Source organism: Lycorma delicatula, chromosome 2 (genome assembly GCF_047948215.1).
Source record: "Lycorma delicatula isolate Av1 chromosome 2, ASM4794821v1, whole genome shotgun sequence".
NCBI classification, from domain to species: Eukaryota; Metazoa; Arthropoda; class Insecta; order Hemiptera; family Fulgoridae; genus Lycorma; species Lycorma delicatula.
In genome coordinates this window covers 205248139-205275126 of record NC_134456.1, presented here as the reverse complement: position 1 = coordinate 205275126, position 26988 = coordinate 205248139, and the positions used below count along the sequence as shown (strand labels likewise).

Below are 26988 nucleotides of genomic sequence, written 5' to 3'. Positions count from 1 at the left end.
TATTTACTACTTGAGAACTACTATGAAATAAATAAAAAATCCACATAAATATTGCAAGTAGATAATAGTGATTTTTTTCTTGAATAATTTTTTCCTTAGAATTTATACACTCCATTTTAATAGTACTTGTTATTTAATTATTATGCTTTGTTTATTTATTTCCTCTGTCTTGTATGTATCTGTTTAGCATATTGATCATATGAGTAATTCCTTTTACCAGTTTCTACAAAATGAACCAAATATTACATCATTAAATTTATTGATAATTTCATTTCATAGAACAAGTTCAAATTTGTAATGGGACAGGCTTGAAGGTGCACTGACATAATGATTTATTGTATCAATTGTAGTATATTGCTGGTTGTAGTGGTATATATTATCGGGCTGTTGAGTGTGTTCTTTGATGTGTAATATGACCATAATATTTGGTTTATGGTTATTAGTTGTGTTGTGGTGGTAGAGGGTGCAGTGTTTGTTAAGGTGGAGGGTGTGTCTTCTAGGCATCTCCGAGGAGCCTGAAAGAACGACTGAGGAGAAGTCCAGGAGCTTTGAGTCCACTGGTACGTCCGCCTAACATTCTGTCTGTCTATCTGTTATGCTCACCTGCAGGCAGTGTCAATGTCGCTCTCTGTCTCTCACACTCTATGCCTGTATCTTTCTGTCAGTCTGTCACTGTTCATGTTTTTAAAACCTGACTGGATTTATCACACTGCTCTAATCTAATAGTATAGTATACTTACACACACACACACACACACACAAATACACACACACACACACACACACAAATACACACACACACAAACATATATATTATATATATATATATATATTGAAGAAAAAAAATATATATATATATATATATTAAATCAGTGCTTTATTTAAACACAAAATGCTGTCTTAATCTGTGAATGTGTACTTATGTAAATAACCACATAATTTTGCTAGTGTGTGATTAATAACAATGGTAATAATAAATTAATGTCTGTGATGCAATAATAACTTTGTTGTGTAATTCATTATTTTACTTTTTTCTTTCCTAGCTTTATAAACCCCAAACAGTCCAATATGAAGTTTTCTATTTCAGTTACGATTTGGTGGTCGGTCAGTCGGATATTTTATTGATAGGTTATTTTAAAGCAATCATATTTTATATAATTGCAAATTATTTATAAAAGGTTTGGTTCTGATAAAATGAAATTACACTAGAGCAATTAACACACTACAGAAAAGAGTGAATGAGCTCGATTCACCTCTACTGTATCCATCTCAAAAACATTTTCTCTCAATAATGCTGCACATCTCTCGGCCAGTTCTTTTTCTTGTCAGATTGTAAATGACTAAGTTACGATTAGCTAAACTATATTAATTTTTATTTCACTGTAGGAGGGTCAAATTCAAATATAAACTGAAATTTGTTTATATACCTTTATTGATATTAAATTAAATTACCTCATTTTTCTACATAGTTTCCTTCAACAGAAATACATTTCATTCACAGATTGATTCCTGATCCTTTCATAAAAAAAAGAAAAAGAGAAAGAGGGTTGCCCCAACATTAATTGCATGCATAATACTTGACTATGGCATCGTCTTTGAATCTTCCTCCTCCTAAAGCTTCTTTCAGCAAACCCAAACATGTGGAAATCACACGATGACAAGTCTGGATTGTGCAGTGTGTTCAAGATGTGTCAGTGAATTTTAGTGAGTTTATCACCAGTTTGATCATGTGTTGTTATGGAGAAGGATGTGGTGAACCAGTTGTTGATGTAGTTTGTTGCGATAAGCAACCCTGATTTCATGAGTAGTATGCTGCATTTACTGTCCTTTATGCAGGAAATTAATCAGCAGCACACCTTTTTTTGTGTACCAGAACTTTTCTAGCTGACAAGCTTTTCTTAGCCTTGATTGATACCCCTCCCAACTTTTCCACCGCTCCATACTTGTTCCCTTGTTTTCTAGGGTATAGTGGTGGCTGCACGTTATGTTGCAGGTTGTAGTAAGGTCCAAAAATGCCTTCTCTTCTTCAAAAAAGCCACTGATGGATGTCCTTCCGGACATTTATTTGTGCCTTAGTGAAAAGATGTAGAACCTACCTTGCCCACAATTTGTTGTATTCAAAGAGGACAACATGTATGTACATCACTTCCAACACTTATGCCTAACTCTGATACAATTTCAGCAATGGTTATGTGGCAGTCACCTTCCACAAGGTCATAAACAGCCTGAATGTTATCATCAATGCTGGTCTGTGGATGATGTTCATGACTTTCATTCTCTTCTATATAACAGCAACTTCAAAATTTTCTGAGAGGGTAGCATCTCTGAACTGTGCATAGGATGAATTAAAATTTCAGAGGATTTGACACCTTAATTGGTTCAAAATCAGGTTATAATTCGTTATGCAACAAATGATGTTACCTCCTGCTCAGACTTTCTGCTAACTGACATGGGAATGAGACGTAGTACGGGCATGGCTGGCTGGTTGCTCCCCCCCCTCCCACCACATATGTCCAAATAATTACCTGCAGTGCCCTACTACATTCACTAATGTTACTCAGTCTGCGCGGCAAAATTCCGGGTTATATTTGAGTGACAAGTGTAATTGTTATTTTTCGTGTAATTTAAAAATAGTGTACTTTGGAAAATGCTTATTTTTTTGAGGAGGAAAAAACAACAGTATTGATATTTTGATTTGGTTTATTTTTACATGATCATCTCATTTTTTTAATCAGAAACTACTGCAAATTCAAATTTAAGCAAAATCCAAACTACTTTTGTCCTAAATTGTATAAACTGAAAAAATTCTGAATTTATCACGTAGTTTCCATTATCTAATTTTTGAAATAATGCCTGGAACTTCTTTTATTTCTGTATACTGTTACAAGCTGAATAAAACACATTGATGGTAACATTTATTATTTACGAAGCATATCGCAGCTGCTTGGAAAGAAAAAAACAGTAAACCCGGAAAATATCCACCAGATTAAAAAATTGCACTGCTATTTTCTTTTCATGTTGAAACAAGATCTATGTCTGAAACAGCTATTTTTAAACTGTAATTTTTAATTATTTAAGTAGAAATTTAAATATACATAGTGTTCCTCTTCCTAACTTTACCAAAATTTCTATCTGAAATTACAAGAACTGTAAAAAATTTAAGTGATTCACTATAGTAAATATATAATATCGTTTCTTAAAATTTTTAACATATTGGGATATTTTTTATAGGAATATTTGTAGAATTTATCGGAAAGAGCTGTTGCCGTAAAAGATGATTGCATTTGGTGGGTAACATTCTGATGGCATTTTTATGAAATTAAAGTTATCAAAAAATAAGTTTTATTATGCTTTTTTTAAAAAAATACACCAAATTATACTGTAAAAGTTATATTTTTACCAAATTCAACAAACATTTTTAGCAGTCTCACCCATATTTAGGTGCTTACCAAATTGCAGTCTAACTCACATACACCATTTTTTAAGATATAAATGTTGTGAACTTTTAAAGACAGAAAATGCAAAAAGATTGGGTTTTTATCATATTATGGAGCAAAAGAAGACCAAGAACCAAGATTATATAACCTTTTGTTATCTATGATACTATAGGTCTTTAGGTGGTTTATAACAAACATGAGGATTTATTATTGAAAAAAAATGTACTATTTCTTTTGATCATGTCTGCATGAACTTTATTATTATAAAGTGGTTGTTTTGCCATAATGTTAACTGTTATTTTGATTTATGTACAATACGTGACACGTCTCAACTTTGATCACAATGTGTGGCTCAACATAACATTTTCTTCTTGGTAATGTGTCAGTAGTTAGTGTATTAAAAGGTGTTTATATTTGGCCATCTTAAAGCATTCTGAACACCTAACAAACATGCATTTTTTGATAAAGCAAATGATACATCACTATTTCACTCACTTCATATTGTGAATTTTTAGTGAAAGCCTGGAAGTCATGAAATGGACTTTTCATTGACCCTTCTTAGTCATCTATAAAAAAATCATTATCAAAATTGATAATGATTTTTTATCTTCATTGTGCACATTTTCTCATCCTTCATTAAACACATGACCCTTTTAAACATTTTAATCAGTCATCACATTTTCACTATGTACTTTACAAAACTTGTTATTGAATTTTGCTATTCCTGTATTCCTAACACTGAAAAAATTAATTGGAACATGATTTCCATTAGAGAGAATAGAGAAGCCATTTGAGATTAACTAATGTTGAGTAAAACTGAAGAAAAATTTGATAAGATGTTTGTGCTTGCTAATGAATAAATGAAGACAATGCTTATGTGAAATGGTAACTGTTGTGATGTACAAATATGAGCTCACACAAAAATTACTGTTTAGATTACTTTACACAGCACATGTATATACAATGTGTGAAAATGGTTTCATTGCGTTTCTATGCACTGATTCAGAAAACACTAACACAAAGTAAGAAAAAATTTAACCAAAATTTAATTGTTAATTTTGGATATATTTTGAACATCTGGCCAGTTTACTATACTAATTTTACTTTCCTAATATACTATGATGTATCAATGCAGGTAACAAAATCTTGTTTAGTACCCAGTTTTTATAAAATACTTTCATTACTAGAATGAAATAATGTTTCTAGTCTAAACATTTTACTGTACCAAATCAGAAAACATCAAAAATTGAATAATACAAGCTGAATTTTGAGAACTCTGGCAATATACTCTTACATCCACTTAAGCATTGCTTTCACACAAGACTGAGGTTTTATTATCCTTTGTTTTAGTTTTATCCTTTCCTTTTTCCATTTCCTTTCTTTTAACATTTAAAAATCAATTTTACTAGTCCAGTTTTTATGTTTTTTTAAAAATGCAGAATTTTAAAGAATATACTAGATTAAATAGATTCTAATATGACTACCTTGTTGACTACCTAGTTCATCTAACTAACGACCTTGGCATGTCTTTTTTTATTTTTATTTTATTTATTTATTGCTAAATGACACTTTTTTTAAACCCTGTAATTACTTGACTAATATAATATAAAGTTGTGAAATTCTAAAAAAAGTTACTTTTTTTTTAATAAAAAGTTAATTACCGGAAGTCTTATACAAAAGTCTTACAAATTCAAAAAAACATAAAATGTATTGTAATTTAATTTAAAAATCAGTTTACATATATTGAATATTTGATTTTTTTTTAAGCAAAAATGTTTTTAATAATTAAAGAAAAACAAATACTATAAAGAAAAATTTTGACAGATTTTTAATATCAACATAATTATAAATGGCTGTGTGTAATAATTTTTAATCTTATGATGGTGAAGATGAAATAAAAACTAAGATGGGGCTAAGTTTTGGCAAGTGTTCTTGTATTTTCTGTTTATATTTTCATAGTTATTTTATAATAGACAAACAAGGTCTCAGAAGGAAATGTTTGTTTTTTGAACACCTGAGGTATTCTTGATAATGAATTGTCAGGACGTGATAAGTGTGCAGTCATTATCTTGACTAGGATCTACTGGTTTTACTTTTCTTGTCTTATAAAATATTGAGAATTTCTTGATAGTTAAATGGATTTTTTGTAGGTTAGATTTTGAATTTTTTTGGTAGCTTGTCCAAACTTTGTGTGAAGGTATGTGTGTGCAAATTACATTAGAGTTAGTGTGTTCCAGGAAGATATTTACTGAATTTTTTAACTTTAAAAAATAGGTTATTTAAAATGTGAATTTTTTAGATGTTTGGTTTTTATATTGTGTAGTTTTGATTGTTAATTTTGTTTGAAGAGTATATATTTTTAATCACGTTAAATTTATTGAATTTAATTTGTCATAAATGGCCACTTATATTAGATTCTCTTTAAAACAATACAATGTATAAATCCTCGTCATCATTATACTAACTCTTTTTTTTTTCAAATATGTTTAATATATGCATATAATCATTTGTAATTTAATTATTGTTTGAAAAACTGGAAAAAATATTTGATACTTTTATCAGGTAATATTTTTTTACATATTGGAATATATTTTTGTTTGTTTTTAAGTTATATAAAAGATTTGAATACTGAATTCATGATCTTCATTTATTCAAAAATCTGCTTATTAAATTACATATACACATTTTTAAAAGTACTTAAGATTTTATTACATTAATAACTTAGGATTTCTTTTTATTGTTATTAATGAATTACTATTTATTGTAATTTTTTTTATAATCAGAGATTAATAATTATTAATAAATCAATGTATTTAAATTTTAAAAAAAAGTCTGATTTGAACTGATGTGCCTTCCCCTCATAAGATCCAAATATTTCATTAATTAAAATTTTATTTGGCTACAATTCTGGAACTAATGAAAATAAGTACCACTTATGATATATTGTTGAAAAGCTCTCAATGAGGGATTATTACTTCAGTTAAGAAAAAGTTCAAAATCTACATTTTTTGAATTTTGGGCTTTTTTGGACACTTTTGGTCAGTCGATTGCAATCAAAATGGGAAGTGCACAACTAGATGTTACAACAGTCCTAAATCCAAAATTTTAACATCCTACGGCTAACTCTTTTTGAGTTATATGAAATACATAAGTACATACATACAGACGTCATGCTGAAACTAGTCAAAACGTATATTTCTGTTGAAATCTGAAATTTTTTGCGATCACAATTACTAGCTTTACTCTGTACAAGGAAGTAAAAATCATGGCATTTTTATTTACTATGTTTATATTGTCCCCCCCCCCCCTCCAAAGTAATCACTATCAGTGGTTATAGAACATTTTGCTAATGTCTTATAGTCAGAATATTGTGGTTTGTGGTTTTGCTATCATTAATATTTTTAGTTAAATGTTTCCAAACAATGACATTTTAGCTGATGAAAATTTCCATGAATGGTCCTATAAATCTGCTTATCTTTTTAATGAAGCTTCACAAAAACAAAATAAAATTTTGAAACTGTTCTCCTTATTTGACCATAATCACGTGTAAAAATTTATGGAACACAGAATCATATAATAATCAAACAAAATAGTAAGAACTTAAGAATTAGATTCGAGCATGATGTGTCTTATTTTTCTGGTTAAATCGGGAACTTCCAGGTTTTGTGTTAGTCGTGGTTGTATACCCATGGGCTGGTTACGATGAATTAGAGCAAAGTAATCTTTAGTGACCTCATTTATAATTTTCTTAAAGATTTCTTGATAATGCAGTTTTTAACAGTTGTGGAACAAATTTTGTTGCTGCTCATCTCATTCCTAAAACATAGTTTTGCATGAACTGTATTAGTTCCCTAGCAACTTCCATAAAAATGATTCTATCTATAGATGTAACTTCTTTCTCAATGGTTTTTTTTTCATTCACCATGAAAATTATCTAGTCTTCCAACTCTATTCTTCTTAAAATTATTCGTAATTATCCTTGGTGCATATGTTTCATTTATAAACTGCTCATTCCTGAACACTGACTTGCTAAATGAATTTGCAACATTTTCACAATGTAAAAACTCATTTTTATTCAAAATTTGATACAAATTCATTGAGTCTCAATTTCAGTTTTAATAAAAAATTGCTGAATTTAACATAATTACTCAGTGGTTAAATTTATTCAAGTATGGTTGTAGACATGTCATGATGAAGAGGGAATACTAAGATAAAAGAACTTCTAATTCAAATAAAGAGCATGGAAAGTAACTTATATTTTGAATAATACTTTTTAATTATTATTTTGTAGAAAATAAATTATTTTTTGTTTTATGTAAATTACTTAATGAAATCAAACTATTTAATCTCAGCATGTCATTTCAGGTTTTTACAGTTCTATTCTTTCTTATTCAGTGGTAAATAAATCATTTTCTTTTGTCATGACTTCTGTTTATTGTATTTAGTCTATCCTTATTTTATCAAAAATCTTTTTTCGTTTTAAAGAATATTCTAGAGACACTTTAAGAACATAGAAAAGGGAAAAGCACCTACTAATATTATCAAAGTATAATATTTTTTAAGGAAAAATAATATTGAAAGGAATTCATTTGGATCTGAATGAGTTATCAATTAAAAATTCCTTCAGCCCCTTGTGATATATTTTCATTTTGGCAGTTTTTTACAGTATCTTACTATATTCATTTATCTCCTACCTGTCAATGTGTGGGTCTGAAATAATTTCAAATGATGTTATTGATTTTGAAAAACACTCATTTCTTGTATTTCTTTGGGTAGGTACATATACACACATATTCTCACAAACGTGTACTTATAATAAATTTACTATACAAATACTTACATAAGTATATATTTGATTTATACAATACAGTAATATTACAAAAACATAAAAGTAATACCAAAAACAATAATAAAGCTAATTATTATTATAAGAAAACTAACAGAAACAGTAATAATAATAATACATTACACATAATAATACATCTTAGAAAATGTTACAAAATCTTAATAACTTTGTAAATTAATATGTGATGAGACAGTATTCAAAATAGTTAGTTATGTTTCATTTGTTATATTTAACTTATGGTCATTCAGTTATCAGTTTCATATAAGTATAACAAAGTACTTCTACTGCAATAACACTACTGCTATAAATCTATAATATTAATTTCATGATGTACAAGTATATTTGTCTGTATGTAAAATCTCGCCAGTGATATTCTTTTCTGTAAAAAGTTGTTTTGTGTCTGTGATCTCTCATTTCTTCAGTATTGGGGGGATTGTGCAGTCAAAAGTTTTAATGAGTTCCTGTTATCAGTAAATTTTGTATATAACAGTATAAAATGAAAGAAATTAAAGAATGGAAAGTGTATTTCCATTTCGTTATAAAACTTGTGAAATATTTTAGTGGTATAAGTGTACATGTAAAAAACAGAATATGCTATTACTTTTATTAGTGTATTTATATAAACCTTAATTAAAACCTCCTTTGACTTTGAAATTACTCTTCCTTCTTGTGCTAGGATTTTTTTTTACCTTTTTTACCCTTTTATCAAGTTTTTATTACCTACATTTTTTCATAAGTTTAAGCAATGATTAGAGGCCTTTGTTTTGTTCATCAATGATAAACAGTAGAAAAAAATCTGTTGGTTATTAGAAAATGTTTATGCATGTATATTGATTGAATTTGGGCTCATTTTATATTGACTGGTGATAAAAGTTTGATAATTTGATTTCTGAGCTAAACTTATTGTCTTATTTGTTATTTTAGAGATTAATAATAATATAGTGTGTTATATAAAAGAAAATTAAATATAAGTGACAACAAAAGATTATGAATTTGCATTATTGTGTTTACCTGTTTTTGTCAATTTATATATACGTTATACATTTTATATATATATGTAAATGTGACTTTTAGGATAAATTTTAAAAAGGTGTTCACAAATTATCTACAACATGTTAATAATACATTATGAAAAAAACAAAACATTTTAAATAATTGCACATTGCAGTGGACTTGAAGTTGCTTTCAAAAGGAAAGCTTCCAAACTTTTTTATAATATTTATTTTGTTTGCGTGCAGGTTTGTCATTACACTTTATTATTGGTGACATCATTATTAGTAAAAATGGATCTACTCCAAAAGAGTATTTCTATAATACAACACTGTGTTACCTGGTTTATAGATATATCAGATATCTGAGTGAAGTAGAATTTTAGATTTGATTTGAGAAGAGAAGGAAATATTCATTGTCATCATTGTAAACCGTTCTGGTTTGCTTTTAAAAGATGACGAGCTTTCAGCTTTTGCATTTCATGGCCATACACTTTCAGATTTATGTGTAAAAGTCCATTTATTATTGTATATTAACTGTGATTAAATATGGATTCAAATAGCATCAGAGTGCTATTTTCACAAAATCAAATGCACAAAAATATTGATTGTTGACTGTAAATATTATTTGGGAAACCAGTGTCTGTGTTATAAAAACAGGAGCTGAAGATTTAACTTAGCAATTGTTCAGGACAGGATCTGATAGGCATATCAATTCAGTTCTCTTTTACATCATACCTTTAAACAGAGTAGTAATCAGCAACCTTTAGCAATATATACATTTTTAAATTAAATCATTGAATTAAAAAAAAGTTATTTACAGATTATTTATTCACAACTTATAAAAAGGTGAGTGTATATGTAAATGAATATACAAAATCTGGAAACAGTTCATCTCTTAAAAATATAACTATTCTAAATAAATTTTTATGTAACTGAATAAGCTTTTATTGAATAAAATAATTTATCTGAATATCAAAATAGCCAGGACAATATTTAGGAAATTCAGAATTCAAGTGATTAAAATACATTATGAAATATAAAGATTTAAAGTATGCAGAATTTTTTATCTTAGTATAATGTGTGTGATTTTATTGACAAAAAATAAGAAATATGCTACTATTTTTGGTCATAAGTAAAATGCATTTCCAACAGCCTGATGTATCCCCACCCAAAACATGAAATTTCTCATCGTATTAATTAAAGGATGTGAAAAAGTAAAATAAAGTTTCATTGCTTAGTGTTGTCATTCATTTGTATTAATGATCATAGTAACAATGCCAAGCATACTATTTTCCAAAACAAAATTAATTTTTTCCAACATCTCAAAACTGTAGATTTTTATTGTTACATGGGTATGATTATTATAAGTTTGTATCCCAGTTGACTATTCTTGAATCAGTTAAATGTTTTTTTTATATTTTTCTTTCTTTTTTTAATAAATTTATAGAACTTACATATACTATTTAAGAATTTTAAGTTATAAATGCTGTGTTGGTATGATCTTGTTAAGCCTATAAGTATTTTTGTTTTTACATTTGATTATGTTTATTGTTATTGTTGGGTAAACACTTTCTATAAAATGAAATAGAATTTCATTTACACTTAAGACTTTCATTTACATTGTTTTTATATATAAACTGTTTAAATTTCTTCTAGTTTGTACATCATAATTTTGTTACTTAAAGAATTTCATATTTTTCTTACTCGTGATGCAAAGTGGTGGAAAATACTAGCAGGATGATTTGAAATCTGGGTCATGGTCTTGCATTTAGTTGGTGGTCTTTTGTGCATCTAATTAATGTAACTGAGTATTCTTTTGCTGTTTGAATCCAGCTGTATTGTGAAGCATGTAGGCTTTCAAGGAGTCAAATACATATATTATGCTTTTATTTAATACTCTCGACTAATTGTTACTCATTCCTTTTTTTTGTCCTGTCACTCATAATGGGTTGCAATATGTGTTACTCTGAATGTGAATGTTTGGTGTTGCCTATAAACCAGGAAATGCAGTTTTCTTTCTATTATTGTTCTCCTTACTTAAGATATTTTTAGTTACAAAATACTATAGAATTTTATATTTTATTCCAAGAAAAATACATAAAATGCATCATATCTCAACCTGTAATTTTACAATGATTTGAACATCTCGATGGATAGCAGTAACTTGTTACAAATGAAAAGGTATGAAGTCAGGATTTAGGATCCCGATAAAAAATTCATAAAAATAAACCAGTTTTCATAGATCACCTTTGATCATAAGTTTTTAGATCAAAGGTTTGATCTACTGTTATTTACTGTTTTTTTTTTTTTTTTTGCTGTGATCACTTAATTTCATTAAGATAATTTGTGGACATCCTATTATTATATTATTTTTACACATATTGTTTTAATCAAATGTAAAATCTACTGTTAATATGTTTCACATTATACATATATTTGTGCATGTGTATATGTTATGCATATTATTTTTGTATATGAATGTAGACTGTTCATAAAGTGTACTTGTCTAATAAAAAAACCTTAATTTATTATTAGTTTTTCCTGTGATCAGTTAAAATTTAATCTCATTAAGTTAGGATAATTTGTGGATATCCTGTGAATTATTTTATTTTTATAGACATAATGTTCATTTAATTAAATGTAAACTCTACTGTTAATATGTTTCACATTATGCATATATGTATTTGAGTGTGTATGTTGTGCATATTATTTTTGTATATGATTGTAGACTGTTCATTTATTCTAACAACAATGTTAATTATAATAATCAATGTGCTGGTGTTGTCTTGTTGTCTTTTGTTTTGCTGCTCTTTCACTTGTGATGATGGGGATGATGAAGGGTGCTCATTCGCCAGGTCCAAGAGTGTCATCAATGGGATCGTATCTCATTCATAACATCAGATCCCTCATAGTCGATCAAAATGACGTAAGTCAACCGAATGATGTCTACTGCACCCTGCTCACCTGCTACTTGTATCACTGCCTGGACATGTTAAATTCATTTTTTCTACAGTACAATTTATTTTCAGTCATTCAGTTAATAAGAGTTGATAATACCACAGCAGTCAAACATCTATAAATGTGGTTATTCTTTAGATATAGTAATCATTATCTTTTAGTGTGATCTCATAATGTAGAAGCTTGCAGAAGCATTAGTGGTAATGTTTTTAAATTATTTAATCTGTTGTGATTTGGTTGTGTTGTTATGATTGTATAATTACAATAAAATCTTTGCATTTATTAAAAAAAATATATATATATATATAAAAATACTTTATGCTATATTTGTTTTATATGGGCGATTCAAAACTATATGGCAATCTCTTGGGAGCTGATTCTACAGCTAAAAATAGGAAAAAAGTTCATATTAACGTAGCCTGAAAATGCTTCGTTAGTGAGTTATGGGTAGCAAAACTTTTCGCCTGGATTTCAGTTCCCCTGGGAAAATGAAGACTTACAGAAATTATGGTAAGGTGAAATTCTGGTTTTTGATCTGAAATTATTAAGAAATACTAAAAATATGCATAATGTGGGTCCCAGTGACAGCACTGGGACCCACATTATGCATATTTTAAATGGAGGTACAGACCTCCATTAGTTTTAAATATATCTGATATAAAACATAAAAATTGGGGGTAAAAATAACATTGGGTTTAACATAAGAAAGCTTTGTTAAATGGTTATTTAAGTTCATATGAATTACTTAAGAAAAAATTGAATACAGGATATTGAAATTTATCTTTATTAAAAGACTGAATTGTGGAAAAAAATTTTTATCACATGAAAGAACTAATTTTATCCATAGGTTTGGAACCAGCTTTTAACATAAAATGTAAAAACAATGGAAAAATGACATTACAGATTAGTGAATGCATTATTAATTACCTTCAAAGTTCCTCAAAGTGGCCCCCATTTTGTTTAGCATCTGATTATTTTGCTCGACGAATCCATTCTTTTTTAGTACGTCTCATAATTTAGTATTCTTATAGTTTCTGCAGCTTCCAATATGCAGTTCCTTTGTTCCTCTTGTGTGTTACTCAGTTTTGAATAAACAATTGACTTCATCCAATTTCAGAAAAAAGTATATATTCTGATGGTGTAAGGTAGGGAGATTGGTGGTCATTTTACTGATCCGTTTCAATCAATCCATTGCCTACAGTATATATTAAATAAAAATCATCTTTTACATTATTAGAAAAATGAGAAGGTGACCCGTCATGCATGAACCACATCTCTAACCTGTTTTCATAAGAAATATTTTCCAAAGGGTGGACAGGTTTGTTTCCAAAAAGTTTAATTAAATATGCTTCTCCTGTAAGCCTCCTTAGTAAGAAAAATGGACCAATCAAATTATCACCTCGAATACCAAACCTTACATTAATTGAAAATGTATACTGGAAATGTCTTATTGCAGTCTCATGTGGGTCTTCAGCTACCCAAGTAAGGGTGTTACAAAAATTTACTATTCTATTTCTTATGAAGCATGATTCATCAGTTACTAGAATACAACAAAGGAAATTATGATTTCATACCCATTTTCTAGTTCACCATTGGCAGAATATCTTCCATTTATTATGGCAGTAATAAGTCTTTTACTCATGTTAAAATGGGTAAAACTGTCCCTCATGAGGTGCCTGCCGTACACTTGATTGTGAAATATTTAAATGCCGTGATACCTGTCTGGTGCTTTTAGTTGTTGATAATTGCACAGCATTTATTATTGTGTGTACATTATTATGGTTTCTCACACTTTGTTGACAACTAGTACCTACTCGTTTTGGTTTAAAACTGCTGGTTTCTCTCCATATCATTAAGTCATCACCACAGCTTCAAAAGTTTTGCGATCAGGTGCTCTTCGATGTGGATAAGTATCATGATATTTTTGAACTGCAGCCAATCCATTCTTGTTTACTTTACCATAAATTAATATCATGTCTGTATTCTCTTCAAATGAATACTACATATTTGCATTTTCTCCCATTATGTATTAAAGAAAATTACATTAAATTTTGTAAAAAATTGTTTTTGGAATTGTACACAGAATCTCACAGATACCTTACAAAAACCACCATCAGGATTATTCAAACACTGCTTCAATAAGTTAATTGATCAGCTGATATATTGCCAACCTATGAAAACAAATTAATTAATTAATTCTGATAAAAATGTAGTAAATAAACGATCAGTTATTATTTCTAAACCTATAGACAAAATTAGTTATTTCATGCTGTTAAAATGTTTTTCATTATTCAGTCTGTTTTGTTTTTTAATAAAGTTAAATTTAAATATGATGAATTTTTTCTTAAGAAATATACATGAATCTTTTCAAAATTAATTTTTTTACATTTCTAATTGAAAAAAAAATACAACTTAACCATTTAACAACGTTTTCTTAATGTTAAAAAAAACTTGTTTTTACTCCCAGTTTTTGTGTTTTACATTGGATATCTCTTTAAAACTAATGGGTACAATTCTGGGACCCATTTTATTTAATATTTTCAGGTCAAAAACCATAAGAAGCATTTAAATTTGTCTTCCCAGAATTTCATTTCCCTGAAGGAATTGAAATCTGGGTGAAATCTTTTGCTAGCCATACCACGCTACGCTAATAAGTGTTTTGAGGCCTCTGTTTATATGAGCTTTTTTCCTATTTTTAGCTATAGACTTAGCTCTCAAGAGATTGCTGTATAGTTTTGAATCATCCTATATATATAATAGTACATTATGCAATGAGCCTATTATAGCCATTAATACAAGAGTGCAAAGTAAGTTACAACATGAGCCTTGGCAAGAGTCGTAAACTTCACAAGAGTGCATTAATGGCCATTATAGAGAGTTGCATAGCATATTTTTTCTACGGCTGATAAATACTGGGTTTATTGATTTAAATCTAAGATAAATACATTGTTTACAGAATATTTTTTAAAGATTTTTCAAAAAATACATTTCTGTAGCAATAGGTCATAAGTACTGAATTTTCTTTAATATCGATCGGTGTTAGATATTTCTTCCTCAAAATCTGACATAATTAACAAAAAGATGAAAAACTAATTTATACAATATAAAAAACCTTAGTTACCTACCTATTTGTGTACTTTCAAATTTACCTCTGAACCCATATCGTAACCCATATCATAATGAAAATCTGTTACATAATGATCATCATTATGATACAAGTTGCAGCTGTGTAATTCAAACATTACAGCCATAGAAAAAATATTAATTGGCAGATTTGCAAATATTAGTAATAGTTATCCAATTTCAACAGGAATCAAATTCTTTTCATTATTTATTATTTATGTGGTGGCATTTCATAACAAATAATATGCACTTAAAGAATTAGTTAGAAACAGATTTTGTAGAAAAATTAAATGGTATGTTTTTTCATGTTTTTTTGTTTAAATAGAAGCTGTTTTTTATTGTTGATGTAATATTATTGGATATTAAGTTTCACTTCATATCCAATAATTTCACTCAGACTTTTCAACAGTTCATTCTGGACCCTAATGATTTTAATGTACACTTCATCAGGCAAACAATTAAAATGTTAAAATGTAATCAGTTATTTATTAATATAAGCTTCTGCTAGAGGAAAAGAATTTGCTTATATTAACCATAACTTGGCTAAGGACAACCATCTAGTGCTCCAGTTATGGTCTCCTTAATTTTTAATCTAATCTGTCAACATTGTTGCATGGTGTTAAATTCAAAATAAGTAAGCTATTGATAAATAAATTGGTGGTTTTTAATAAATTCATATGTTTTCTCTTTGTAAATATCTCATAAATTTATTAATGGAAATAGCTAGTAATTTGTTCATTTTGACTGCTGTGGTTTTTGTCAGATTTTTTTCACATAGTGATGTCATTTCCCATTAGTTAATGTCCATTTTTATTGTTGTTTAATTGTTGTCTTGTTATTGTTACTGCTGTTAATTTTTTTTTGATGCCATTGGTGTTTTTTTTTGTTTTTTTTTTTTAATGTTAATTTGATACATTTTATTTATAGTTAAATATTTTGTACAGTCACAAAGTAATAAAATTTTATGCAAGTGGGTAAATTAATCTCTAATTTAATTTCAGTTTTCTCAGCTGATGCTTTTTCATTTCTTGATTAATACGGAAAATTTACGTATTATTTTTATTACTTTTTTAATTGTTAAGTCATTATTTGTAAAGGTCCTAGAGTCCAAAAAAGTATTGTACATTTTTGAATAGATAAAGCTTTTGTTTCCTTAACTATTGTGTATGTGTGTTTGCAAAGAATTTTTTAAAATGGTCAGTTTTCTCTTGACATAATATATTCAAAATATATTACTCCAGCCCTTGTTTTTAAATTTATTATAACCTGTTCGAAAACTTTTCTTTCAGTAAAATTTTAATTAGCTGACCATCATAAAAATAAGTATCATCTACTTTACCTATAAACTTAAGTCATACAAACTTAAGACTTAGTATCTGAATAAAATAAACTTGATCTGAAGCTTTAATATTGTTTAAACTGTAACTTAATCAGCTGATAAAACTAATATTTTCATTTTTACCATTAATTTGAGTTACATTAACATTTCTATGTACAATTACATTGAAGTACAGTTTACAGTTTACATTCTGCATATAAACACTTAGTGAACCAAGTTGTAGTTTGTTGTTATTAAATTCTTAATGTTGATTTTTTCTTCACGTAATATTGAATTGCTGTTGGTAAATTCAAGTAGTACATATTTTCCCCATTTATTTTTTCCTTTAAGAATAATTTTTTTTTTTTAAATTACACGTTTTCAGTTATAATTTACTTAATTGCAGTTTCCTTTTTTGATGTCTTGTTATTTGTATGCACTGGTGTTGTTCATTATTTAGATAGTCATTTTTGCTCTAAAAAGATGTTTTAACACAATTTTGTAATTTTTTAGTAAGTATAATTTTTATGATTTTTAATCTCATATGTAGAAGTACCTGTAAATTATGACTTGTAATATATTTATCTGTATTAATGTTTGTTTGTTTATGATTATGTGTTATAGTTTTTGATTTCTCTACTTTTTAAGAATTATATTATTTCAATTAATGTCTTTAACAGTTTTCTGTTACTTATTTTCTAAATTGGATAAGGAATAATTGAATAAACAATAATTATTGGATAAAAATTATTATTATTGTTTATTAGTGTTTTAATTATTTCTATGAACTATATAGTATTTTGGTCACAATATAAAGAAAATGCTGTACTGCGTATCTCAAGCCTGGAAGCAGCTAAGTATTTTGAAGAGGTATAGTAGTAGCATTGCTGTTTATAACTCATGTAAGTTTATTGGAGTGAATTAAAGCTATTTTGAAACATGTTTATCATTTTTATCTATTTGGAATGTAACTTGCGCTTGTTAAAGACAAAAAAATACTTGTATTACCTGATATTTAAACTAAATTTAATGAGAAATTCAATAGAGAAGCCAAATTTAAATCTTTTTTCATTTTTGGAAGTTACTTAAATGTTTTTTTAATTAGAATTTTTTAACTAACAAAAATGGTTTCTCTCTGCTAAATTAAATGTTGTTTTCTAAATAGCAAATTAATGATCCTATTTTTGGGTATGCCAATATTGGATATCTTCTGTTCTGTTGATATTTGTTGAATAGGCAATATTGTTGAAAGAGGCAATATATTCTATACATTAACTTTATCAATACTTCTAAGATATTAAACCTAATTTTCTAAAAATTGGCCACTAATGGGATATTTTCCTGATTTACTAATCAATATCTTTTAAACAATCAGCAACTGCCAATTTTGTAAGATAAATTTTAGTCTTCTTTTTTCCGTGTTTCACTTGCAGATTATTTTTTTCCATTATCAAAGTTGTTTAAATAAAATATTTGTAAATTTATATTCTTATCAAATTTGTGTATTTGATGATAGAAAAGGAAGAATGAGAATTGATAATCATGGCAAGAGATTATGGTGATTAGTAAGATCATATTAACATGTCCAGAAATGATCTATTCCATTTCCCCATAGCCTTCAAATTGTGAAATCTTTATTCAAAAAACTGTAGCAGTTTAAATAAATAGTTAAGGCCTTCAATTGTTAGTAAAAATATTTTATAATGGGTTTTTTTTTAAATTAATATTTCTTTCTAATTTATAATTGTATGAGGTGTTGCTATTAAACAATGAAGCTTTTTTTTTGTCTTCAGTCATTTGACTGGTTTGATGCATCTCTCCAAGATTCCCTATCTAGTGCTAGTCGTTTCATTTCAGTATACCCTCTACATCCTACATCCCTAACAATTTGTTTTACATATTCCAAACGTGGCCTGCCTACACAATTTTTCCCTTCTACCTGTCCTTCCAATATTAAAGCGACTATTCCAGGATGCCTTAGTATGTGGCCTATAAGTCTGTCTCTTGTTTTAACTATATTTTTCCAAATGCTTCTTTCTTCATCTATTTGCCGCAATACCTCTTCATTTGTCACTTTATCCACCCATCTGATTTTTAACATTCTCCTATAGCACCACATTTCAAAAGCTTCTAATCTTTTCTTCTCAGATACTCCGATTGTCCAAGTTTCACTTCCATATAAAGCGACACTCCAAACATACACTTTCAAAAATCTTTTCCTGACATTTAAATTAATTTTTGATGTAAACAAATTATATTTCTTACTGAAGGCTCGTTTAGCTTGTGCTATTCGGCATTTTATATCGCTCCTGCTTCGTCCATCTTTAGTAATTCTACTTCCCAAATAACAAAATTCTTCTACCTCCATAATCTTTTCTCCTCCTATTTTCACATTCAGTGGTCCATCTTTGTTATTTCTACTATATTTCATTACTTTTGTTTTGTTCTTGTTTATTTTCATGCGACAGTTCTTGCGTAGGACTTCATCTATGCCGTTCATTGTTTCTTCTAAATCCTTTTTACTCTCTGCTAGAATTACTATATCATCAGCAAATCGTAGCATCTTTATCTTTTCACCTTGTACTGTTACTCTGAATCTAAATTGTTCTTTAACATCATTAACTGCTAGTTCCATGTAAAGATTGAAAAGTAACGGAGATAGGGAACATCCTTGTCGGACTCCCTTTCTTATTACGGCTTCTTTCTTATGTTCTTCAATTGTTACTGTTGCTGTTTGGTTCCTGTACATGTTAGCAAATGTTCTTCTATCTCTATATTTGAACCCTAATTTTTTTAAAATGCTGAACATTTTATTCCAGTCTACGTTATCGAATGCCTTTTCTAGGTCTATAAACGCCAAGTATGTTGGTTTGTTTTTCTTTAATCTTCCTTCTACTATTAATCTGAGGCCTAAAATTGCTTCCCTTGTCCCTATACTTTTCCTGAAACCAAATTGGTCTTCTCCTAACACTTCTTCCACTCTCCTCTCAATTCTTCTGTATAGAATTCTAGTTAAGATTTTTGATGCATGACTAGTTAAACTAATTGTTCTGTATTCTTCACATTTATCTGCCCCTGCTTTCTTTGGTATCATGACTATAACACCTTTTTTGAAGTCTGACGGAAATTCCTCTTTTTCATAAATATTACACACCAATTTGTATAATCTATCAATCGCTTCCTCACCTGCACTGCGCAGTAATTCTACAGGTGTTCCGTCTATTCCAGGAGCCTTTCTGCCATTTAAATCTTTTAATGCTCTCTTAAATTCAGATCTCAGTATTGTTTCTCCCATTTCATCCTCCTCAACTTCCTCTTCTTCCTCTATAACACCATTTTCTAATTCATTTCCTCCGTATAACTCTTCAATATATTCCACCCATCTATCGACTTTACCTTTCGTATTATATATTGGTGTACCATCTTTGTTTAACACATTATTAGATTTTAATTTATGTACCCCAAAATTTTCCTTATCTTTCCTGTATGCTCCGTCTATTTTACCAATGTTCATTTCTCTTTCCACTTCTGAACGCTTTTCTTTAATCCACTCTTCTTTTGTCAGTTTGCACTTCCTGTTTATAGCATTTCTTAATTGCCGAAAATGAGACTAATGTTGTAAAATATTTTATTTTAAATTTATACATATTTAATTATTATCCCCTTCAATATAAACCCCTCCTGTATCCCTGCAGTGCTCCATGCAAATTTTCCATAGTTTGAAACAGTGCTGGAAGTCTTCTTCTGTGAGCTCTTTCAAGACGCGTACCACTTTTTCCTTCACAGCTTCAATGGTCTGAAATCTTGTTCCTTTTAATGCAGATTTGACCTTTGGGAACAGATAAGTCATATGGCGCAGGTCAGGTGAATAAGGTGGATGGTCTAACACTGGGATGTTATACTTGGCTAGAAATTTTGTAATAGACAATTCAGTCTATTACGTATTAGAGCTGGTACATTGTCCTGATGAAGAACCCTTGTCTTGTTCTTCCACAATTCAGGTTGTTTTTCTTATTTTTTCATGGAATTGAGCAAGAAACTCAAATAAAGTAATTTTGATTAATAATTTAACCTTCAGGAACCCAGTGAAGGTACACGATCCCCATGAATATTGAAAAAAAAAAACAATCATCATCCCTTTGAATTTTGATCATCTTCAACGTCTTCTCAGTCATCTTGGAAATATTTAAACCACTCAAAAACCCACGCGTGTAATAAACATTCATTGCCATACACCATTTTTAATAATAGATAAATTTCAATAGCGGTTTTTCCAAGTTTCATATGAAATTTCACGTCATTTCTTTGCTCTAATAAAACACTAAAATTTTTTCAGCAAAACAAAAAAAAACAGATGTTTTCCTAACGAAGGCTACAGCCAGACTAATATGTCTACAGAAACAAGTGGCAACAATCAATAGAGAAGCCTTCATGCTACAAGCAGTTGTAGGTTGTACGAATTTGGCGCATGCGTAGTTCTGTAACAGCATTAGTCTCGTTATTTAATAGCTACACACCTTATAAATAGTATGAAACAGCTTTCAAAGCTGTTTCATAATAAAAGCAGTTTTTTTTTAATTAGAATTTCTTTACAATTTTAAATTATAAATATTACTGAACAGCTTTTAAAATAAATGTGTTAAAAAAAGTAAATTCAGTTTGACAGTTGATTATGTTAGATTAGTTAGTCATCCTAAGATTAAAAAACTATGCAATCAGAAAGACAAGAAAAGTAATCAGTATGTATTTTTCTCAAATATTATTTCATCTTCAGTGCTAAATTATTAAATATTACAGTTACCATGTTTGTGTCAGAATAAAATTACAATGTATTTAATCTGACCCAATTTAGAATAATTATGTCGAAAATATTATTGCAGTTTAAATGTTTATGTACTGTTTGTACTTATTTAAAACACTTTTCTATAATATCTATTTCTTTCCTATTCTGTTAGTTTTTAGTAAATCTTTATTACTGACTACATCCTTTATCAAGGGTTTAATTTATGAGTAAGTTTGTATTAAGTTAGATTTTCATGTCATTTGTATTTTTTAATTATTAATCCTTAGAATATATTAGTCTAAAAATTATAATCCCTTATATTGAATACAACACTTAATTTACTAAACCAAACTCTTTTTCTTCTCTGTTGCAATTTTCTATACTATAGCAATTCTTACTCTATTATTTTTCATCTTTTGTACGATGCTTCTTAAAAACTTCATCTCAGCATCCTGTATTGTACAGCCTTTTCTTCTTATAGCTACACATAACTCTGAACCATATAGTAAACCAGAATATAATAGACAATATTCATCTGTAATGTAATAAATGATTAGTGTGTTTACATTTCAAACACTTTTACATAAATTTATAATGCTTAGATTTAATTCTCTTGTCATTTGCACTCTACTACTGATTCAAGTACTCCTTTTACTTGAAAATTATTTTCCATTTTGATCATCTCTTATTAGTACCAATATTTTGCTTTTTTTATGCTGTTTTCATCCCCTTTTTATTTCCTCCTTGGGTGGAGGAAATAATTATATACCCACTTCCTCCAAGCAAATGAGTCATGTTGGACTATATCCTCTTTTTTCTCCAAAATTTCAATGTCAGCAAATAAATATGCTCTTTCTTGGCTTTCTATTTTTTTCCATTTCCATGTAGAACTCTTCCATAACAATGATAAATAAGAAAGGTGAGTGTACACTACATCATTTTGGTCTAATTTTCTCCATTAAACTTTTCAGCTTTTCCTCTACAGATTGAAAGCATTCACAATAAACTAGACTGAAAGAACTAGACTGTAAGAACTAGACTGTAAGGACTCAAGGCTTTGTTTCACTTCACAATTTTTGTGTATTCTTTTAATCATACATAAGATTTATAGACACTTTTCCTCATTAATGTCTAAACTTTCTTTTGAGAATCTTACTACAGGCCTTCTTTGCATGTATACAGGTTGTAATGTAGTCTTTCCCATACTCCCAACTCTTCTTAACTACTCTATCAACACTTCTTAGGAGTACTTCTAAAAGGAAAGTAATGTGTCTCCTGAAAGAAATGCCTTAGCTTTGTTCTATTCTCAATAAATTTGTATCTTTCAGTAATAATACCGTAAATATTTAAGTTGAAATATGTTAATGATAATATGTTAAAAGAAATAATGTTAACTAAATTTTTAATCTAGTTAATTCTTCTAGCTTATGTCAGAAATATTTATTAGCATATCAGAATTAAAAACATATTCAATAATAAAAAAAAATTGGACAAGCATTATCCTGTAGCATTATTGAAACTGCTAAGCAGTAAGAAAAGCTTAATATACTGCCAATTTAAAGCAGAAATAATGAACAATCTTCATTTTTTGATATGTTTCCTGTCTGTAAAATACTATGAAATATTAAAATAGTTTTTTATGTTGTTAAATTGTATATTTTACAGTTTGCATTTTATTAAATATTGTTTAACAGTGATAAGTAACAATACGTATAAACATAAATTTTAAAGAAAAAATTGTGAAACAGGCACAAATTCTGTGATAAATCTACTACAAAATGCTATAATGCAACCATTTTTGTCCTTAAACGTAGAAATTATTGTACAAGATGAACTGAACTGTAGTTCAACTGCCCAGTCCCTCATCTTAGTTTAAAATTGCTTGCTTTCACTTCTCTTCTGTATTTGCTAGTAGTCTATTGGGATATACTCAGGAGTTGACTGAAACATGGTCATAATGTTTCCCCTTCTTGTAGAAGATAGTGGTAACTGTCCCATGAGCTACAGATATACACAATATACAAATAGATATCTGGAAAAGCATTAATTTTCACATTTACCTCTTTAAAGAAGGTATCTTTTCTACACACATTTTTCAGGGTTTTTTTTTAATTTAGACTTCAGGAACAAATTATTAAACCGTCGATTATTTTCTTAGAAAACCAAGGAGGAAATCTGTACAACACATTTGAACTAAAAATCAAGCACAATCAAGATGTTTAATGATATTTTTTAACCTTTTAGAGCTTAATATATGTAATCATATTTTCATCTTAAATTAATCTCTATATTTCTAATTTGTACAAATATTTTTATATGATGAAAATATTTCTATATGATATTTTCTGATATAAATAACTATTTTATGATACTTTGTTTGGTACTTGTACTGATATTGATTAACCTATTTTCTTTTAAAAGTATGTATGGTATTAATTGTGATGCAATAACTAGCATCAGTACAATACATTGATTCTTTCAAAATGAAATAATTTTAGTGTAGATTACGAAGAATTATTTAATATTTTTATAATTACATTAAGAATTATTATTTTTTATAATTATCGTTTATTATAATTATGAAAGTAAAAAAGTAAAGTAATAAAAAACTAATGAATATAATTTTTTTTTTTTACTAAATATAGGGTTCAAGATTATATAAAAATAGTGAGAAACTTTTTTTTTTTTATAATATATTTTCATTTAACATATCTATATTTGAATTTTTAGTTAGACTAAATTTGTTTGTATTAATATCAGTAATTCTGGGACTGCATTGTTATTATTGCATGCATGAATTTTTTATTACTTTAGGTTAACGTAGCATATCAAATTAATTTTGATTCAGGTAAGTGCTAATTTTACTAATTTAACTTGTTATTTGTATTGTATGCTTTCTACCTTAACCTTAAATATGAGTGTGTGTAAATATATATGTTAACTGTTAATTCATTATTAGTGTCATATTGCTTTGCATATTTAATTTTATTATACTGAATTATAATTCTATAAAGTGCCAAGAATACTTAACAATAATGAATAATTGACTGTCAGATTATTAAGGTTATAGGCTTTATCCACATTTTTACGACTTGTAGTCAAATTACTTAAATTGTTAAATGTTCTTGACGTTTTGAAATCTATTTGTATGACTAATGTAATTTATTTTTTTTATTTTTGTATGTTCCTAAAAAATAATATACTAAGAAATGATATGTATATGAAAATCCAGTGATTTTCATCTTAGTTGGTCAGGTGAAGATGAGCCAGATCTGTTAATAATTTACTGGTTTAACATAAAATATATGTTTAATACAAGTATTTGTTCCCTGCTGTTACATAGAATATTTCTTTATAAAATCCCATTTGGGTGAAATGAGTGGTATGTTTATTTGTAGGGTAAGCATAATTGAATGCTTTTAACCTTAATACTGATGAAACAATATACAGAATAAGTCAAAAGTATGGAAACATCCTTAACTGTAAAACCCATTGCAGATAGAATACTGTATCTTTCAGGATAAGGTATCAGTTGACTACTTTACCGTTTTATGAGAAATAGAATTTCAACCCTTTTATGGGGGGGGGGGGGCCTAGGGGACCACTCAAATATTTTAAATGGTAACACCCTTTGTGTGATAAATAAAAAAAAGGTCTTAGTTCAATGTTCGTGTCTTAAAGATCTCTTTAAGACAAGAAAACTGGTATAAATAAAATTTTGATAATGTCTGTACCCAAAATGGCGGCGGGATAAAGTTTGGATTTTGAAAAAATTATGTTTGTTATAATTTAAGGAACTATTATTGCAAATAAATAAGTTAGTAAAATTTTGATTAAATGGGTATTATCGAATAAATTTATTTTTTTTTTAATTATTAGCGTGGTTTTGCTTAGTTACTTGCATTTCATTTTAATAAATGCTTGAAATGTCCTCCTTCTGGTGTGCCAGTTGGTTGTAAAAGAATGATTCATTATGTGATTCCCTTGTGATATTTTGTGCTGATTCTCAAATTCTATTTTGTAAATCATCGATATCTTTAGGCGTATTATGATACAACAATACCTTTTAAGTGGTTCAATAGAAAGTAATCCAGTGGGTGATCTCGCTGGCCATTCTATTTGACCCCTTTGGCCAATCCATCTTCCAGAAAAAAATGCATTTAAAATTTCATGAACCAATTTTTTGAAACTAAATATTTTAGATGTTAAGGACCAATAACCATTTTGAATGTTTGAAATGATATGATCGACAAGCAAAGGCTCATATTTCACTGCATTTAAATCTCAGTTATTAAATATAGGCCCTATCAATCATATCCACCAACAATATCTGCTCATACATTTACTTGAATAGATACTGTGTTTCTGCTCACGGTACAGTGTGGATTAATATCAGTCCAGTATTGAAATTACGGCAACTTACATTGCCACTTAAGAAATATGTGGCTTCATCACTAAAAACTATGTTGTTTAATAAATTAGGATCTACACAAATATTTTTCATGATAATTTTTCAGAACTCAAGTCTTCAATCATAGTCATTTCATTAAGTTCTTGCTCTGGATGAATTTTGAAGGGTTAGAAATTTTCCCTTTTTAAATGTTTGGATAATGTTATGATCTCACGCTGCTGTTTGAGTCAAGAAATGAGGATTCTGATAAATTCTTGCGTAATCTCTAATGATTTGTTATTATTTGTTGCAGATGTAGGTCTTCCTGGTTTTTCCCTATTATTATTGCTATCTGTTTCTTCAAATTGTTGGGAATAGTATTTAACACTGTACCTTTTTGAAATAGGGTTATGATTAAGTGACATGTTGATAGCAATGTTAGCAGGTAGCACAGAAAAAATTAATTCAGTAGAAAATGATTTAAAAAAAGGTAAAAAAGATGTAAATAACAAAAGTGGCTTACAAAATTTGGTACAAAATAAATTAGCCAACTGATGGCAATAGATTCTCATAAGAAACTAACAATGTAGTAATGAAACACTAGGTGGAATATTGCACAACAATGATCAGCAGATCACCATGATTAGGTGAAAATATTTTTATTTATTTACTTATTAAATTGGAACAAAAACAATTTTTGAGTTTAAAATATTTTTTTTTAAATTTATTATATTATTTGAACTTACTAAAAGGTCTTAAAGACCTTTAAAATGATGTATCACACAAAGAATGTTACCACTTAAAATATTTGAGTTAGAACCCCTGAGCTACACCCCCTCCGAAAAGGGGTTGAGATCTTATTTTTCATTAAACGTTAAAGTAGTTGACTGATACCTTATACTTAGGAAGTTGCAGAATTCTATCTGGAATGGTTTTAAAGTAGTTTGGGGGGGTTTCCATACTTTTGACTCGCTATGTATGCCCAATTAAAAAAAAAAAAAATATTTTCTTTTACCTAAATAATAATTGGATCAAAAAGAAATGTCAATCTTATGTATTCAAAAATAGATAATGCTTGGAGGTTTGTGTATTTTATTTTTTCAATATAAATTTGAAATGAGAAAATTCTCAAATTTTTTTT

The 26988-nt window shown here is 28.3% G+C and overlaps 1 protein-coding gene across 3 annotated transcripts in view; it reads left to right on the top strand.

Moving 5' to 3' along the window:
* The window catches only part of sky (GTPase-activating protein skywalker), a 260488-nt gene that overhangs the window by 220982 nt on the left and 12518 nt on the right, over nt 1-26988 (top strand). The window contains exons 8-9 of one of the 3 annotated variants that reach the window (XM_075357069.1): nt 501-560; nt 12115-12201. The exons of 1 other annotated variant lie outside the window; for it this stretch is intronic. In XM_075357069.1, the coding sequence (XP_075213184.1) occupies nt 501-560; nt 12115-12201 (147 nt within the window). The remainder of the gene's footprint in view (nt 1-500; nt 561-12114; nt 12202-26988) is intronic. One more of the 3 variants, XM_075357070.1, reaches the window with a different exon arrangement.